This window comes from Taeniopygia guttata, chromosome 6 (assembly GCF_048771995.1).
Source record: "Taeniopygia guttata chromosome 6, bTaeGut7.mat, whole genome shotgun sequence".
NCBI lineage: Eukaryota > Metazoa > Chordata > Aves > Passeriformes > Estrildidae > Taeniopygia > Taeniopygia guttata.
This window is the reverse complement of record NC_133031.1, coordinates 19993437-20013240: the sequence shown is the minus strand read 5'-3', so window position 1 is coordinate 20013240 and position 19804 is coordinate 19993437. Positions and strand designations below refer to the sequence as shown.

Here is a 19804-nt window from a genome sequence, read left to right as displayed (position 1 = left end):
TTCAGCCGAGGTGCCAGGGAGTCCAGTGGCATCTGCAATACAAAGGAGGTGGAATGTTGGCAGCAAATGTACTACTGGGTTGATTTAATACAGGGAAGAGGTGGTGTTTAGGGCCAAACACGACGAGGCAAAAACTGAAAGCCTCTCTCCTCTCTCTCCCCCTCTGCCTTTTCTCTCCTCAAATGCCCACATAAACTTCTGCAAAGATTCTTCGTACGAGGCGCTGTACGCGATGCCAGGGCGCCAGTGTAAATCTAGATTCGCGCCCACGAGAGTGAAGGGGAAGTTTTCTTCTCTCCCCGGTGTGAACGCTTAAGGGATGCGTCCCATACCGCTATCCCGGTTCCAGCAGCTCTGGTTCAGGAGCCGCCGTGCCGGGGTGGCACAGTTTGCTGAGGAAACAACACAGTTTGGTGAATAAACATCCCCTGGCTGGGGCTGGATGGGGCGGCGGTGATACCGACCGGTCACCGCCGCAGCCCCGAGCCGCCGGTCCCGCGGGGCGCTCGGAGCGCGGAGCCGTGGGGACAGACGCTGTGCCTGGGGGGAGGCTGACGGAGCGAAGCGAGAAGCCCTCGCTCTTTTGGTTTCTTTCCAACCATTTTTAGCGGAGGAAGGATGTAATAACATGCCACGGGCAATAAATCACAGTCTAGCTACTCCCCCTGGCTCTCCTGCCCCCGCCCCCGGCCCCTCTATAGCGGGAGGGGCGGAGGGGCCGCCAGCAGAGCGCCGCGGCCGCCGGGACGAGCAGAGCAGCTCTGCCCGCGTCCTCCAGCCTGCCCAGCATGGACCTCCGCGCCCTGGCGCTGCTCGCCTTCGCCCTGGCCGTCATCTCCCTCTCGGAGGGTAAGTGAGCTGCGGGGCCGCGCCGCTCGCACCGCTCCTGCCGGGAGCCCCGTCGGGAGCGATGGTCCCGCTGAAATCCCTGCTCTTCCCCCTCTCCTCGCAGCTGCACCGCTCTCCCGGCTCGGCCCCGGCCGCGCCTCGGATGTGTCTGGTGAGCCAGAAGAGCGATGGCTGTGCAAAGCTGGAAGCAGACAGGCTCCCATTCCTCGCTCTCCTCCATCCCTCCCTGGCTTTTTTCAAAAAGCTGGCCAAAGCGCTCCTCTCTGCCAAACTCGCCCCAGATTGAAGTCGTCTGGGGGAAGACTTTCAACAGCGCTCGGTCTGCAGGGAGGTGGTTTGGCTGCTAAATATACATATCGACTTTCCCTCTAACAACAAAAAAATCCCTACCCCAAAAGTTACAAGAAATTAGAAACAGGCGGTTGTTCGGTTCCTCTTCTGTCCCCTATCGCGATCTATCTTTCCTCAGTCAGGGCAGAGCTGAGCCACAGCGGTCTCTAGGCAGGAGTTTACCGCAGCCCCGGCGCGGGGCACGGGAGGTTTGGGGGGCGCAGGGAGCTGCCGTGCGGGAGGCGGGGGGCACGGCGGGCTGGCGGCGCTGGGTCCCCGCCGTCCCGCCTGGGGCGCCCGGAGCCCGCTGGCAGCACATCTGCCCGGGTCACTTTGCCAGCTGTGCTCTGTGGAAGCCTCTGCATTCGGACCACGCATGTCGCGGGGAGCCCTGCGCCCCGGGGCTCCGGGCGGGACAAGGGTTCTGCCCGCAACCTCTCGGGACTCTCCTGCGGCTGGCAAAGATTTGCCATCTCTTGTCCCCTGTCGAATGTCCTCTGTCTGGGTTTTCAAACCTCCGCTTCCATTCTGTTCTCCCGTTCTGGTCAACGAAACTTGGGTGTTCCCCACCCAGGGAGACAGAGGATGCCCTCCGGTGCCCTCCTTGTTTAGCCTGAGAGAGTTAATTTTCCCCGAAAATCTCCCGATGCCTTTCCGCACAAGAGCCCCGTCCCGCTGGAACACGGAGCCGGCGCTGCCCTGGAGCAGCTCCAACATCCCGGGCAGGTGGGCTCCAGCCCCCGCCGTATCCACCGGCCCGGGGCTGCGGGCTGGGGAGCGGGAGCGGCAGGTAGAGAAGGCAGAGCCGGGGGACCACGGGTGGCAGCGCCAGCTCCAGCCCCGGCTGCCAATGTCACCGCTGCCGAGCGGTGGCCGCCGGTGCCCGGGTACCTGAGCGGGCGTCCCTCGTCTCTGGGGCGAGCGCAGGTCTGGAGGGAGGGAGGGACCGGGGCTCTCCTCTCCCTGCCTCCCGCTGGCAGCCTTTGCTCAGGGCTGGGAGGCGGCAGAGCTGCCCAGCTGCTGCTCGGGTCGCCCCCAGCGCGGCTGCTCTCCTTTGGTGGCAGCGGGATAAGTGTGGGGACCTGGGTACCTGAGGAAGGAAATGGCCCACAAGGACTGGAGAGAAACCAGTGTAAGGAAAGTGACCCCACCGTCTTTCGGTGTTTAGAGTGGAGGGTTTTGCCTACTTTGCATGTCATTAAGTACTCTCAGCCCTGATCCCGATGAAGGCTCGCAGGGCTGCCTTGTGCTGGGGAGCAGGTGAGCTCTGAATTCTTCTTAGTTACCTGGTAAAGCTCTGTCTGTCTATCCCAGCCTCGCTTTCCAGGGAAATGGAGCTGTTCTACACTTTAAAAATTATCAAACATCTCCTGAGAATGACAAATGCACCCTAGGCTGAACATAAGTAAAATGATTTCCTCGAATGTTTTGTCTGTTCACGTCCAGCCTGCTTTCCTGGATATAGCTTCCCTCTCTATTCAAGCATCCAGAGCTTCCTAGTCCACGCAGCATGTTACTGATAACTTTGCAGCAGAACTGGCTACTGACTTCTTCCCTTGCTGTCCAGTCTCAGTGTGGGTAAAGAGAAACAGATCCCTGTGGGATGAAATAGGCATTGTCCAGCACTGACAAGTGGCCACTCTGTGAGAGCACTTTGTGTGTGCTTTGTCTCTAGAGAGAATTTGTCAGCAAAAGTAGGTGTTCAGAGCCAAAGAAACTCAGTTTGAGTAGGAAAACAATAAAACTCTTTATTCTTCTAAAAATTCCATAACACAAACTTCCAGTCCAGGCCAAAGGAGATGTTCTCTTTTTGTCTAAGTAAAATTAGGTTGAAGGAATGACATTGAGATGTCAAATTAGCATCTAGCTGTTCTGTAACTTTTTACTCTATTCGTCCATGTGAACCAAATGTGCCAGACCTCTTAAGTTTTCATGTAATAAGCCAATTAACAGATTATACTAATTTGCTGTACTGAGAGAATGTCTTCAGCTTGTGCTGTGTTTGGTAGATGTCAGAGAACTCAGAGTACAAATTGGTAGATTAATTAATCAGCTCTAATGTACATGCAACAATATCTTTCAAATTTTGAAGAGATCAGGAATTTGTTTGTCAGCCTCAGAGTAAGACCATAAATGTTCTCTTCCTAAATTACAGCCTCCAAACGGCCCCTTCCCTCTCCTGCTTTTGGAAGATAGGTGTTCATGTGTTGAAGATGCCACATGCACAAGTTTTCCCTGGCTTTGAGCCTTGTTGATAGCACGGCCAGACAAGGAGCAGCGGCAGGAGTCACTGATTCCCTGTTGGGGACACAGAGAGCTGACAGTGGGTGCCACTCCCTGGAGCTCAGTGCCTGCTCCTGACCACCAAGAAAGGCACACGAAAAATACCAAAGGAATTCTTGTGCTGGGAGGGGGTTTGTCATTCCACTGCACGTTGGGGTAACAGCACACTCATACTGGGGCTTTCCCTCTTCCTTGCTGTGCTAGATGCCTTTTCTTGGGCAGGAAACAACCTTGGGACGTACAGATGTGTTTAGTCATGGTTAAACTTTCTCTGCTTCTGATTTCAAATGGTATGGGATTGAAAATCCCACCTCGAGTCTGAGAGTGGACAGGATTTCTTTATCAAACCATGCATCTGAACAGTTCATCTCTCGCACGTTGTTTAAGTTAAAGCTGGCTTAAACTTGGTTGGGACAAGCTTGCAGAGAGACTATCACTGCAGCTGTGCTGAGAGCTGTGTGACTGTATTCAGTATCAGCCTCCCTTTCCAATACAAATTCACAGATGTGTAGTTATCAGGCACAGATTTGCAGTGGGAAATCCTAGTGCCTTCCTCACTCCTTTGCACATTAGCACTAGCCAGTCCAATTCATGTTCTCGAGACTCATTCTGTAGCCCTCCTTCCTCCTCCCCTTGCAGATTATTAACTCATAGATGGAACCACTGTTTGGAGTGGCAGAAAACTGATAGAAAAGTCCTTCAATTGTTTCAATTTATAGTCCAAATTCGGGTGTGCATCAGGAGAAGTTCTATTCCTACTAATTAATTCCTCTCTTGTGGGATCTAATTCTGCCTCATCTATTGGTAGAGACACCGGGGAAAAAAAGGAGGTTCCCTCCTCAGGACGGGCCAGTTTCACCCTGTTGTCTGTGGTTATGTGTGCTAGAGACAGGCATCGATAAATGTGCCATATATGTAGATCAGCTGCACTTGAAAACCTGTCTCTTTTCTCACCTTTCTAGACAGCTGTTTAGGAATTCCAAGCCCTTCCCGGCTCTTTATCTCCCCATTTGCCTTGAAAGGGAACTGGGCTTGGATGCTGTAAGTATTCCTGTGTGGCTAAACAAACAGGATGGCAGATTGCCATATGGGATCTCAAGCCCTGCCAGATATAGATCTGACCATCTACAGCTTGAGCTAGATTTTAAGGGTTAGGTGTATGAATTTAATACCTCCCAGAGGCTGAAAGCTGCTCCATTGAGAAATTCTTTAAAATCTTAGGCATGTCTTAGACTTCCAGACAAGGCTTCTGTGCTTGTGTTTTATTGTGCATGGAGCTCTCAAACTTACAGTCCGGATGAAGACCTTACTTCGGTGCCCTTGATTGCTAGTAATTAAGTTGTCCCATATAGAGAAACCGGGTAGCAGAGGCTGTGGTGGGCGCCAGGCTGCTTTTCTCAGTCCTGCATGCATATACATGGCAGATTTTTAGCCTAAGAGGTTAAACTTAATTCTGTCCCTAGTGATGCCAGTGACAGATCTCTCATCCAGTCTGGTGGCCCCTGAATAGTGTATTGAGGACGCCGTGGCTGATAACTGTCTCCTCCATTGCCCTACTTAGCCGCAGGCTAGAAATTCAAAAGACCCCAAGCGTCTTATGTGAAACCGCTGGGATCTGGCATCTCTGACCGCACCTCAGAGTGCGGGTACCTCTGCTGGGAGTCGGGGCTGGCTGCGGTGGGGAAAGGTCAGCTGGGCCCTGGGAACGCCTGTAAAACCAGAGCTTTTCGGTAGCCACTAAGTCCCCTGTGAAAAGCCTGCACCTGAGCCGAGCCGTTTTGATCTGAGCTCCCTGGAATTCATCTCTTTCTTCTGGCTACCTTCTAATTTGGCCTCGGGTCAAAATCGTTTGAGTAGAACAACACCGAGGACAAGTGCCTCCTCTTTTGGCCTTTATCTTGTCTAATTACGGGGAGCATCCCTGTACAATGGCGCGGCTCCTTATTCTAATCTCTTCGATTTTACTTATCTCCATTTTCTCTCCCTCTTCTTTGTCTTCCAAAATCCCACGCACCCTTGTTGAAAGGCTGGGCACTGAGCTGAATGAATTGTGCTCTGAGCTGTGGGCAAATGCTCTCCCAAAGCTACAGCTTTTCGGCTGCTTTTTTTCCCCACCTGCATATTTGGAGGTTTTTATTTCTGTGAGCCCTGCTGCAGTAAACCCTGACCGGTGTATCTGTGCTGCAAGAGGTAACGTGTCCTTTCCCTCCCTCTGTCCCGCAGAGAAACCCGTCAGCCTGACTTACCGATGTCCCTGTCGATTCTACGAGAGCAACGTGGCAAGAGCCAATATTAAACACCTCAAAATCCTCTCCACACCCAACTGCTCACTTCAGATCGTGTAAGTCTCTTGCTCTTTTCCGCTGGGTGCAAATCTGGGGTGTCAAAAAGAAGCGTCGCAGAGCTGGTGCCTGGTAGTTGAATTTCAGTCTGCCTCATGCCATGACTCCCAATTCATCTCTTCACCCCCTGTGTCAGAGACATCCGGACCCTGCTTTACCCCACGTAAAGGAGCCCAGCTGCTGTTTCCCAGCTGTGTTCTCTGGGATGTCCCTATCACTGTGTAATCTCGTGTCTTGTTCCCCCATGGGCATGTGAGCAAGAATGTTAGACAGGCTGTCCATTGCCTTGGATGTAGATCTTCACACCTTGGGGTAAAAACTTCATAACCATCTGAGTCTTCTAATGGGTCACTTGTCCATGGAGTGGAGCTAAACAAGCAAAAGGAATTCCTGTATTTAATGTGTCCTCTGCACGAGGTACAGAGCCTAGAAATGTGATGGCTTCATCTAGGGATGCTTGCCAGGCGTTTACTGACTCAGTAAACTGTGGCAGAACAGAAAAATGGTCTCCCAGTGGAAAATAGCCTCTTTATTTTTGCTGGAAAAGCAACCCTCATTTTCAGGAAACACTGAGATTTTGCTTGTTTGTTTGTCTTTGTAGATTTGTGTGTGTATGTTTTAGGAAGGTCTTTTTTGTTCACTTCTTCATGGCTGACCCCTTCTCAAAATTGAAATCCTTCTAAAAAAAAAAAAAAAAAAAAAAAAAAAGACAGCCCAGCATTCATCTTTTCATCGAAAGGGAACCTTACTACTCTCAGCTTCTGTTAACCTCTATAAGAGGGTATCAGGGACTGGGTTTGGTTTCTGTGCAGCGATCCCATTATTGGTTCTGTCTTTGACCCATATATTGAGCCCTTCCTCTTACAACTCAAATGCTGTAAAAATCAATTTTTGTCATCCAAAACTTTTGCACTCAGAAAACTGATGTGGTTTCACGAGATTGATCAGGAATGCTTGTAAGCGTGCATCCATTCATGAACCAATTTTTATTAGTATAGGGTTTTTTCTGTCTTAAACCACTCTGTGTATATCATACACGTTTTATCATGTGCTTCTGCCTTAGGATTTGGCGGAGGGCAGTGAGAAAAATGCAAGCCTCAGTTGAGAAATAATTTCCTTTAAGAAAAATGGCAAAACAAGCTGTGACTAACTCCAATCTCTACCTACAAGTAGTTTTGGCAGCAAGCATGCACTAGTGCATGGATTTGTGCTCTGGGACTGTCAGTGATGTCATAAGAATCCCAGTGCTAAGGCTTTTTGGATGATTTTGAATTTTCTGGAGTAGTTTCAAGAAAATGACAGCATTTACGATGGGGTAGAGTATATATTTATCTCTTAACATAGGATTATAATAATTAGAGATAAATAAGAGCACGAAATGCAGAAACAGAAACATCTCACATTCTTGCCCATTCCTGACACAAATGTGTTTGTGTGAGGTACACACAGAACATATGAACCTATTGTTGACTCTGTTTTTGTTACTTTGACAAGTAAGGTACTTAATACATCCCTCCAAATACCCTTGAAATATGACTTTAAACTAGGCCTTTATCAAAACAGGAGATGAAATCAATCAAAAGTAACACATTAACTTCTCATCTTGATTCATTTTGCATTAAACAACGAAGGCGTTAATAAATTAAAAGCTGCCATTTTCACGAAGAGAGAACTAAGTGAAACATAGAGCTGCTTGAAAGTATTTTGTGGGTTTATTGTTTGGGATTTTTTGTTTTTGTTTAGGTTGTTGTTTTGTTTTTGTTTGTTTGTTCTTTCAGAAGTATATTTGCCTTTTTAGTTAAGGGGAATTATACTTGAACAAAAAGCCTAAGAGCAGGCTTTTGTCTTTCACTCTGTTGGAAATCATCTCTCCAAATCCAGTGAACTCCTGTCAATGTCTGCTTGCTACAAACTCCACACGAAATTTTTCCTTACTTTTCAGTACAGGGAAATGAGCATTTTTAGCAAGTAGACACCTAAACTAATCCAGGTTAAGCACTCCATACAATTTCCCATGTCTCTTCCTTGCACATGGAACAGGGGCTGACAGGCTCAGAAATGAATGTCTGAAGAAATCAGTGTCTCAGTATTAGGTGAGAGGAATTGTGTTGAATGTGGCTGGAGACTGGTTACGTGTGCTTTTGCTTCTGTACCCTGTGAGGTCAGCTTAAGAATTCCCAGGCATTGCTAACATCAGCAAATCCATTTTTACACACTGTTGGTATCGCTTAACTGGAAATGCTCCAGCTTGGCACTGCTGTAAGGGAAATCTGAATTAGGCCTATTCATCTCTGTACTGGCGCAAGGGTTGTAGGATGGATCCTTGATGTGTTTATGTTACAACTGTGTTGTTGCATAACTTCAGACCAGGGAGCCTTTTTGACCTCTTATTTCTTACACCATCGTTTTATATTCTGCAGATTTCATTTTATGAAGGGAGGAACATTATGGCTTTCATCCAGAAAATGTTTAAACGAGTACTGAACTTATTCATATGGGCACTTCTATAAAATTGCTGTTCTCTGCACTTTCCCAAGGCAGGCAGGCTGTTAAGGGAGAAATTTTGGAGCAGCTGGGGCAGAGGCAGGGTGCTGCAGGGAATGTGGGAGATAACAGCTCTTTCAAGGTCCTGAGATCCCTGGAGGGTGAAACCTGTTGATGAAAAGCTATTTGTCCTGTTTCTGAATGAAAGATTCAGAGAGCCCAAGTGTCAAATTCACAGAGAATTCAAATTAGCTAAAAAATTTGCTCTGGGAAGTGCAGTTTGGACATCCAGGAGAAACCCCTCAGGGGGTTTCTGCCTTTGTTTCCAATGCTGAGTGAAAACATGAGGGGAAACTTGCCTCTGGCACTATGGTACTTTCAGTTGTCTTCCTCCCTGAAACCTGTTAATTCAGTATCGTATAAAACAAAAAGCTAACAAATGACCACACCCTTTCTTTCAGAACATGAATGAGGTGTCTGTCCTCAAAACATGCCCAACTTCAGTTTTGGGTTGAATTCAAAAGCTGTTCTTAATCAATTACTTGCAAAAATTACATTAATTTACCATGTGAGTATTTCCAAATGAATTTTTTCTGTTGGCAGTGAACTCGTTCACAGTCCAGTTATGAACTGGAAGTCCTAGATTCAAATTTTGTCTGTTCCACTCTCACATGATTCCCAGTAGAGACCACAAGAGCCTGTCAAAGGAAACAGATGGTTTCCAAGCCAGAGATATTTATAATAGGTGAGGGAGGTCAAGGATGGGAGAAATAACTCATCCTCTTCATGGGTTAACCAAAAGCAGCACTGGCACCCAAGGAAAATAAGGCACAGTGGGGGGGATGGGTGTGGGCTGAGGAACTTTGCACACCAGACTCACTCTGACTTTTCTCCTTTGGCAGTGCAAGGCTCAAGAGCAACAGCAAGCAAGTGTGCATTGATCCCAAGTTAAAGTGGATCCAGGAATATCTGGAGAAAGCTTTAAACAAGTAAGGCAAGAGACAAATGGACTTAACAGCTAACATCCTGAATTATTAAAGGGTAGAACATTAAGGGCTGGCTTTTACCATGTGGACAAAATACTTGTAGAATCTGATATTGTTTCAAAGAAGGGTTTGGAGTTGACATAATTTGTATTAAAACAACGGTTTCTAATATATCCTAGATGTTAAACTAAGAATTTTGCCAGGGTTTGAGGCAAAAATTGTGCTAATGAGTATGTTCTGGGGTTCCGAACTCATCCTCTTCAAAAAAAAAAAAAAAAAAGCTGTTCTCCCAAGGAAAATTCTTCCTTGAATGCCCTTTCTTCCCCAGCCAAACTACAATTACTTCAGAATCTATATCATTCCGGTGTCTTTGGAGCCCCTTCTCCATGTTACACTGGGTGTCTGCTTGCACAGGCAGCTGAGGCCTAGGGATTCTTGGTGCTAAAAATTGTTTCTCTGCTGCCCAGTGTGGAATGCTGTTAATGTTGGCCAAGGCACGATGAGCTACCTTGAATAACTCTTTCCCACAATACCGGGGGAAAACCAGCCGCACTTGGCAAATTCAGATTTTCTAAATCTATTTTTATTCCCCTTGAAAATGGTTGATCATGTCTACTTTGAGGTGGACTCAGCCCATCTCTGTTCTATGATATGCTGAGAAGAGCAGCACCGAGCACGTTTTTGTGCTGAACTGCAGGGGAGGGCTCCAGCCTTCCAGCACCGAAAGATGGAACATACCAAATGATGGTACAAAGCATTCCCTTGCTTGCCCAGTGCCCTGGGCTGAGGTTGATCCAGCAGCAACATTTTGGCCAGCTAGCCTACCTGTGCACTCAGTATCCCTGCCACCCTTGCCATCACATTCCCACCCCACAGTAACTGCGCTGTAACCCTGCTGAACCTTGTCCTCCCACATCTGTAGGGTGAAGGCAGGGCTGGAATCCAATCATTTGCAAAAACAAAGTATTATTGGGGAAGGTATGACCCCAGGGCAGATGCAGGGCACAGGTACCTGCACAGTCTCCACTTTCCTTTGTAAATGCATCTGCCAAAAAAGGGTCAGAGTTTAAAAAAGAAAAAATTCTTTGGCCCCAGTGGTTTTACAATAAGCAAGGGGGAAAATACCACCAGAAGTAGAGAGATTCCTCCAAGTGTCCCTTTTGGGGACTGCTCTGGGGTCTAAAGTGAGGAGGAAGAAGGAAGGAAGTCAGCTAACTAAGTCAATGTGATTCCAGCCCTGACAGCTCCTCCCATCTCATCTGATGCTCAGTGCCTTCTTTGCTGCCAGCACTCAGCCCTTTTGTCCTCTGGACAAATTCTCTGCAGTGGTAACCCAGGTTAATGCTGCCAGAATGGCTTTGGGTTTAGGCACGACTGAACCTAAGAGCAGGATGTGGCCTATGCTGAATATCCTAGGAACCTGAGCCACTTGGTTTTACAAGCTGGGAAAACCTGCTGAAGTTTCTGTTTGCTATCATCCCCAACTTGAGACTTAGGAGGCGTTTTAGGAATCTGCAAGGTTGGGCAAATATGATTTTGTGCCTGTCTGACTTAGGGGAGCATCTCAGCTGGAACATGTTCTGCTCTCATTACACTAGTGAAGATCTGAGACCAGCTCTACTGAAACCAGTGAGTCTGCCTGATCTCCAGCCAGATTCTGGGTTTTGTTTATCAAATGCTGATACAAAAGCAATTCTGCCAATTTGGTGGATTGATCCTGGTTTACATTCAGTAACAAGAGAGAATTTGGTCCCAGCTTTATGAAATAAGATGACAGAAAGCATATATCTCCATCACCTAATCCTGTAATCATGGCATTGTGTTCATTTTCCAACTAGTAATGCTAGCACCAGTGGCATTTTCATGCTCCACAGACAGTCAGGGCTCTGTAGCATTTTCACAGGCATGTTTTTGATATATTTAGTGCACAGCTTTGACTTCTTCAATGAAATGTGCTTTGGAATATATTTATAGCGCATCAAACAATTCATATATTTGAATTGGAGCCATATGAATGTTGGTAGTTTAAAACACCGATATCCCTCTAAACTACTAACAGCTTGTAAAATGAATCTATATAGATCTATAAATGTTAATGTAGCTATCAGTTTCAATCAGCCATATATTATATTTTTTCACGTGTACCGAAATTGTATGAAATGTGACATTACCCTATATGCACTAGCAATAAAATGGCTAATTGTTTCATGTTATGAAAACCCAATTGTACATGGGAATTTATTTTTCTGGAATAAAATCAATACTTTTTTAGAAAGGGCTCTTGTAATTGCTTAAGTAGAATCCAAACTGTGAAGACATCTTAATCGCTACCAGTACTTCAATATCTTCAGTGTTACAATCTTCAGCTAAGGGCAAAGTTCTTAAAATAGTAGTCCAATACAGTTAAATATGAAACCAGAAATGTTTTTTACTAGGGAATTTTGCTCGCTAATTCTGCTTAGCATTTATTATTGCTTTATATTCATCACATCTCCATGTAATATACACATGAGACATCAGTAAAACATTCAGGCTGTCAGGAATCCAAATTCCTTAACTGGCTTTAAAAACCATTGTGCAGCTGCTGTGGCCAACATCATTCAACATTCATCCACTGTCATGTTAATATAGTCCCACTTCAGAGCTTCCCTTGCTTCAAGATGCCGGAGTCCATTAAGCTCAGTGGCTACTGCATTCATGCAGGAGAGATTTGATGGATTTGGAGAAGATAACAAAGTCGCATGGGAAAAATCTTTCCATTAAGCCAGCTGGGAGAAAGGAAAAGAAAATCTGTATGTGTATGGGCTGGCTGTGCTGGCAGCCAAGCCCTGCTTCTGCCTTCCAAACCCTGGTGTGGCAGCTCTTCCTAATTTCTAACACAATTTGTAAGTAACAGATGAAATACAAGTTGCCAGAACAACCTCCCAGTATTCCACCAAGCGTGTGCTGGGTGATGGCCCCACACGAAGGAGGACAATGTGGGTGATTATTTTTACAGCCTTGTTTTAAGACACCAAATGCCTTAAAACCCCCTCAGAGTAGCCACTGGTTCTTGCTGATGTCAGCAGGAATGCTGGTTGGGAAGCCAGAAATCCAGCTCCCCCTCTGCTTCCTCTGTACCTCAGGGGGAACTTTTTGGATGGTGAGGCTCCTGGCTGAGAAGTTCTGGAAGGCATTTGAGGAAGCTTTGGTATTTTGGGTAAAAGGGTTGTTCTGGCCTCAGAGTTTGCAAATGTTCTTCCACCAGGACACTTTTACTTGTCTCACATTTCTCTCAGACAAAGGTCATATGAAAGAGGATGTTACATTTGCACCCTGCCAGCAAGATGTGAAGGAACCGTAAGATAAATGCGAATGAGGCCTTTGTATATGGATAATTTATGGCAGTCTTTTTTTGTATTTTTCTTTTAATTTAGACCACGTCATCGCACTCATAAAAAAAAGCAACAGAAGAAACGGGGCCCACTCTGCCCTTCCCGTGCAACACCACTAAAGTCTCCAGGGAGAAAGAATGGTAGGAGGCATTAGTTTCTGAGCTGGGACACCTCAGGTTGAAGTCCCTGCTCTTCCACTGACCATGTTATGTGACCTTGGGAAAATATATTAGCCTATCCAGACCTCCATTTCCCCCCATATTTGTTGAGGATAACATCTCTCCACTTCCAGCAAAAGAGTATTATATAGATGAAACTCTCAAAACAGGGGGAAAGGTTATCTACAACAGATGTGGGATGATTTTCCCATTTTAAAAATGTGAAAATGGACACACAAAGAGACCAAAATAAATCTGAAGCAGAGACAAAGTCAAAAACAGGATAAAGGTTTGGGAACCCTATTTATTTTAGCTCCAATATCAAACTGACAGAGTTAAACTCTAACAGCTGTGAATTTGCCACTGGTGTTTTTTAATGAGAAATGCAGCACCGTGTGGTGACAACATGATGTGGTGCATGGGTGACTGGTGGATGCCTCTCCTTTGGGAGATGCTGGGCAAGTCCCAGAGAATGGTGTTATATATGCCAATGCTCTGGATGTCCCAGGTTTTTCTTCCTCACAAGGGTGGTTTGTCCTGCCTTTCTGCACCAAGAGAAATAGGGTTACTGCTGTGGGATATTGGAAAAGTTATCTTCAGAGGAAAAATTTTCCTCATGGCTTAGTCATTGTCTTTGTGCATATATGAGTTTTCTGAGACTGCCTCTACTGGGAGTCACAGTCTCTAGCTGTGGTCACAGAGCCCTAGCTGTCCAGCAGGTATTGGAAGAGGTGTTTGTCAACACGTGCTGAGAGATCAGTTTTTGAATACCTGGTGTTTACCCTCTGACACTTGTAATTCAGTCTTGGTGACCTCATCTAGGTCACTAAGACCAGCCTGGAGCAGGAATAGAGGTTACTTCAGGCAAAACCTGGAGGCCACCAGCACAAACTAGCTTCTTGTTCTGGGTGAACCATACATATGAGACACTTGCACTTTGCTCTGATGCCTAACCCACACTCTCCTGGGTACCATGCTCACACTGAGCATGGGAGACTCCATTTGTCTGCACCCCACCTGAGCTCCCTACCTCAGCCCTTCAGGGCTCACAGGATTTCTGTGCAGTGCCTGCCTGCCTGTCACCTCACCTTCCCTGGGCAGCTGGTCACCACCAGCTCTGATGTGGCCCCCAGCTGCTCACAGCAGCTGAGGTGCCAGGGCAGGGAGGTTCAGGGTGGCTCCTGGCTGGCAGAACACCAGCTGCCTCTACTCTCCAGCCACCCCACGGTGGGAGCCGAACAAGAGCAGAGCATGGGCTGCCCTCTACATTCCTCCATCCTCACAGAGACCTGGCACTCTCTGGAGCTGCAGTCCGTGGTCTCCATCAGAGTTGTGGGATAGGAGCAGGTAGAGGAGGCATTCCCAGTGCCACTTGCTCTGCTACTGGGGCTGCTCACAAATGATTAATCTCTCCTTTCCCTGCTGTATTTTTTGCCGAGTTTCTTTGCCCACCGATAATTCTCTGCTCTGGCTTTCAAGTCCAGAATAAGCTTTCTAGCCAGCCTTCCTACTGTGTTAGTTCTGAACACCTTACTAACTGTGATGAGCACAACCTGCCCAATATAACTCCCATTGCTGGGTTTGCCCTGCTGGGTCCCAGTAGCTCCTTGTGGAGAACTTCTCCCAAAATGCCCAGCAATTACTGGTTGGAGGGGCTGCCTTTGGGTTAGTCCAGACACAGATTTGCTGTTTGACTAGGCCTGATAGCAAAGGTTTTGCAACTGAAATAAACCTTAATAGTGTTTCACTTTCTTCTTCATCAACAGGAGGTTCAAGATGTAAGAGGCAAGCATTGTAAGCCGTCTACAGGATTTCTTACTGTAGGACCCAGAGAGCAGATAACCAGTATTAGGGAATGAATACATTTCACTGCTAACATGCAGCACAAAAGCAACGCTTCACGCATTTCCAAAGGTTTTTTTCTTGGTTGTTTTTGGTGGGGTTTTTTTTGCTTGGTTTTTTTCCCCTTGCACAAATTGGCTTGCTTTCATAGTGCTATTTTTATATAGTAAGATGTAACTATTTGAGAAAAATATGAATTTATACAGGTTGGTTTATTACCTAGCACTGGGGGCAGATACCAAATTAAACTAACCCTGTTATTATAAAATATTTTATTTCCTTTGTTGTGTAGAGGTCCTGCTTTATTTAACTTTGTTTTGGTTCATGCAAGTCTCCTGGAGTTTAAAACCTAGAAGGACATGAACTGTACAGTGCAATGATGTTGTGTAAGTAGTGGTGGAATTCCTTGCCTCCAGAAGTCATAGAGGCCAAGAACATAGGAAGGCTTAAAAGCATCAGACTGATGACTGTGGACAACATTACTCTGAGTGGCATTTACAGATATTTTGGGTGAGTGATTAAGCTCAGGGCTACAGGGCTAAAGCCCTTCTCTGAAGATCAGAACCCTTGCTGACAGCTGTGAACAGCTGGATCAATGCACATCTGGTGTTGCAAGGTGCTAATACTTGGTTTGTAGTAGTTGTGTGTATCAGGAGCCACAACACAGTTCTGATGTCATCTGGCATTTCCTATGTTCCTGTGTTTCTGATGATAAATTTAGAAAAAAACAAAAGGAATGGGTTATTAAACACGATCATGTTGCAAGTTGCTGGAGGAGTCAGATACGCTGCCATGCACCAGGGATCTCCCACCCATCCGCAGGAGGCGACTTCAGCTTGCCTGTCTGGCTTTGCACTGAAGTAGGCTGAGATTTATTCCTGCCTGAGGGCAATCACATCCCTGATTGCTCTGGAGATACCCAGAAGAGGACATCTGGCCACATCTAGGAGAAAAGAGATGCCTGGGGCAAGAGAAGGTCTGTGCAGTTTGTGGAAGGAGAGGTGGAAATGAAGGCAAACACTCACAGTTCCCCAGCTATCATGGGTTTGCTGGTGAACAGGATAGCCTCTGGAATTCCCTTTGCAAAGCACAGCCTGGGACAGGCACCACTCCTTGCACCGACCCCCTAAGCCAGAAGTTTCTTTCTCCTTATTCCTTCCTGTATACACAATATCTGTTATGGTATGGAAAGACATCTGCAGCACTGCAATAATCATGTCATGCTGTGCACTGAGATCTGGGAGGAAGCACATTTGTGCAGCACAATGCTTGTGTTTGTATGTATCTGTGTTTGTATTGTAAACAAAAAAATGTTGTAAGATTGTCTTTTTTAAGCTGGTTGATTCAAAAGAAATCTTCCCTCTTCCCTGCAGCCTGTGTCAGGAGCACTGAGAGGAGTGTTTCACACTCCTTTTTGTGGTAGGCATCTTTAATGCCAAAGAGGTGCTTTGGCTATCCAGGGACTCCATTATTTCCATGTAGATTCAGGTAAAAATCTTGTCTTTTCCTTTCTGCAAAACAGGGATATTGCAGAGAGGCCTTCAGCTGGGAACACCTCACCTCATTTGCTTTAAAGCAGAAACAAACTGCTGTGCCTAAAATATTTGTGTTTGTGATTTTGACATTCCTTTTTTTATTGTTATCAGCCTGGTGCTTTAAGTATATTGTGTCTGTGTTTTGAAAGGTCTGGTACCACTGTACTTGATGAGATTGGAGTTTTGATTTAATATCAGATAGGATCAGATCCTCTCCTGGAAGGGGAAAGAAAGGAATTTTATGAGAAAACCAGAGTTTTTTCTATGTTCCCTGGACTATATTTGATATCCTAGGCTCCATTCCCTGTCCCACACATGCACCTGCATTTGCCAGTGGTTTGCCAGAGGTGGACATGTGAACGTCTAAGCCAAGAATGACTGCAGAAAAAGTCACCCAGGAAAGTGTATCTTTCACACATAACTTCTGTCAAAGGACAGCCTGAGGTCTGATTCCCATTGCAGTAAATGGAAAATTAAGTAATCCTCTGATTTTGATTCAGCAGCATGCCCTGCTCACGATGGTCGGGGCCGTGACTGTTTTGTTCCAGGGGAAGCTTTGGCATTCTGGTGAGAAGGTGGGGTAGGTAGATGTGACTGCACAGCCTTGCCTGTGCTCTGCTGCAGTCCTCATGAACAGGGAGCACATCTGGGGCAGCACCAGTAGGGCCAGGTCCCTGGGAACTGCCAACCCCACCTTACTGCTTTGACAGGAGCACTGAGACGGGCAGTGCTGAAGCACCCGGCCAAACCCAGGCTCCCGGCTCTGGACAGTATCCCCAGGCAATGGAGGTACTGCAGGAAAGGGGGGCTCTGTCAGCTTTCTCTAGGGGCTGCAGGGCTGGACTGCTAAAGCAAGGGCATTTTTCCTGGGAAAAATGCATGAGTAGCAGCAGGAGGAAAATGCACTCCATGGAAGGCAAGGGACCTTTTGCAGCCAGGTGTTTGTGTGGTGCTTTGGGGGCTGTCTGCCCCAGCCCACACAGATTCTGGGCCCTGACACCTCTGTGCTGGTGATGCTTCGCTTCTATACCTGGCACCACTCAAGCCTGGGGCTGCTCTCAGGGGCCAGCAGCATGACCCTCCCTCACCCGGGTAAGGCTGAGCACAGCATGAATGCAGAGGTGACACAGACCTGGCCAGAGACTTAAGTGAGAACCTTTTAAAAGCTTGCTCTTGCTTTGGACCAAACTCAGCTTGAGTGGGAAGCTTTGCTGTTAGCCTGACATTGTTTGCATGATGCAGGGTGGAGAGCAGCCTTGCTCTTTGCTGCAGAGGGATCAATCACTGGGCTGCCCCAGGGCACCAGGTTTGCCCCATTCATGCCACGACCAGAGCAGGCTGAGAAGCAGCCCTGGCAGCATCTCACCTGGGACAGCAGCTGCTTTTCCCTCCTGCATTAACTGCTCACCAAAGACAGAGCCGGGGAAAGGAAGCGTAAGGAGATGGGAGTGAGGTAGTGACCACATGTGAACAGGGGGGAAAGAGATAGCACTGAACCATGCTGGAAAAGCAGTTTCCATGAATGTGAAATCATCATGTGGGTATTTTCAATGTGCAGCTGTCAAATCCCAATTTTAAGAGTAGATGGTATTTATTGCTGTGTCAATTTTTTATTTATACTAGCTTTATACCTTTATGTATGAATATCTTATCTGAATTCTGCCTGAGGAAGAATGAAATGAAGGGTGACTTCGATGTGTTTTTGATTAAGGTGTATGAGCAAAGGTGACTGTTTGTTTTGCAATGAAAGCTTTTTTCAAAGTTAAATATTCAAATTTTGTTGAAAATGCAGTTCCTATAGAAATTTTTGTTGCCAATTTCCCTTTATTAGCCTCTAGAAGGTCCTTTTCTCTGGCAACTTGTTCTGAGTGATGTGATTTATAGCAGTCAAGGTTTTTTGCAAACTCATCACCTAAAATTTGATTATGTTTTCTTAATCTGCATCCCACCAAGATAATCCTTGTCTGAAAACATGAAACTTTGGTTGCCACAGATAAGAAAACATGTATCATGATAAAAGGGCTGCATGAACCTCCCATCTTTCATTCCTTAAGAACTCTGTGTTGTCAGAATGTGGTAAATACTGTACTTTATATTTTTATTAAGTAAAAAGAAGTATCTTCCCAAATAATGTGAAAAGGGTTTTGTATTTGTGTTCCTGTAAGGCAGCTTTTATGGAGGAGTTATATTATGCTTTTGAAATTACTCCTTTCATAGAAAATTTTGAAAATAAACACTTTTATATTGTTGTAATTGCTCACATAAATGTGTACGCACTTAAAATTTTCTTAATAAAAAGATATGTCTGAATAAAGTTTTTGCTTGGTTCTATTTTTTTTTTCTCCTCACAAATGAACAGCTACAATCTTCACTCATAAAAACATTCAAATGTACTTTGTGTCCAGTTTCAAGGATGTCTCCATATAGCCCCAGTGCCCAGACTCTCTGCCAGGAAACCTGAGGTAAAGGGCCCATGGATCAGGCAGGGAGCAGCAGCTCAGCAGATTGAAATGTGACATCTTCAAAAGGAAACCCTTAACCATTTGCTCCCAAAACAGAACCCCAAAGTTCTTTATTTGTATTCTTTTTTACTCTTTTCTTCCCCAAACTTGTCTCCTGCAGCAGTTTGACTTCAATGGGACTGTGAGCTGTGTGCTGGTTTTGTTCCAGCAACAGAGATGCCATCATCATCTGTGCTGAGGGGTGGGTGAAGGTTTCTCTGAAAAGCATGAGGGGTAACAGGGGATGCATTTGACAAAAGAGCAGATGTGAACAACACTGTCCTTGGAGCTGCTTTTCCCAGGGCACAGAGCCTGTCCTGCTCTGTACACCTACTGCCACACAGGTGAATCCAGCACTGTGTACAGCTCTGGCTGGAGCAAAGTTCAGGGATTGGTTAATAGAACAGTGAAACAGTGCTTGGGCTATTTTGAGTTTCTTGATGAATAAATATTTTTTTGTTCAAATTGATGCAAGGCAAAAGGCATGTAAAAAAGGGAAAAAGGAAACTCAGATGGCTGATGACCTCTTTGCAAACCCATCAATTATTTACTAAGACATTTATGAAAAACTAGTAGGTAATTGTGAGTGCAGATGGTCAGTGAGAGATTCCCAGGCCACCGCAAAATGCATTGGAGGTAATTAGCTACAAAATTGCACATTCATATTAAGCATAGGCCCCATGTTCTGTGGAGCATTTGCTGTGCCTTTCATCAGGTCTTTTCTCTCAAATGTGAAAGTTTTGGTTCTTACTCCCTCAGCACAGCACCACAGCAATGTGTCTGTGAACTGCTGGGGAATTGGAGGTGAGCCCATCTTATTAGCACATCTGGCTCTCTCCATAGGCAGCTTTCCAATATTAGCAAGCTGAAGGAAATCAGCTGCATTCATGGCCTCAGCCATCCTGACACTAATTATGGGCTGGATTGATTAGGTCCTGGCATGGTATTGGTCAGAGGACAGCATGGTAAATGCCTCTGCTCCCTAGGACTACTGAGGGTGTTACCACTGAGGGTGTTACCTTGAATACTACATGATCAGGGTCACACCTAGCTTCTAGTGAGCATTTCCCTGTTCTATAAAGCCACTTGCTCTCAAGTTGTCCCAAGAGTCTTTCAGAAA

The 19804-nt window shown here is 46.1% G+C and overlaps 1 protein-coding gene across 3 annotated transcripts; it reads left to right on the top strand.

The window, feature by feature from the left end:
* The first annotated feature begins 676 nt into the window (after window positions 1-676).
* CXCL12 (C-X-C motif chemokine ligand 12) lies at window positions 677-18497 on the top strand. Of its 3 annotated transcripts, XM_012574532.5 has the most exons (5): window positions 677-849; window positions 5686-5803; window positions 9191-9277; window positions 12691-12788; window positions 14573-18497. In XM_012574532.5, the coding sequence occupies exons 1-5, from the start codon at window positions 789-791 to the stop codon at window positions 14602-14604; spliced, it is 396 nt and encodes a 131-aa protein (XP_012429986.1). In that variant the 5' UTR covers window positions 677-788; the 3' UTR covers window positions 14605-18497.
* Window positions 18498-19804: the final 1307 nt, after the last annotated feature.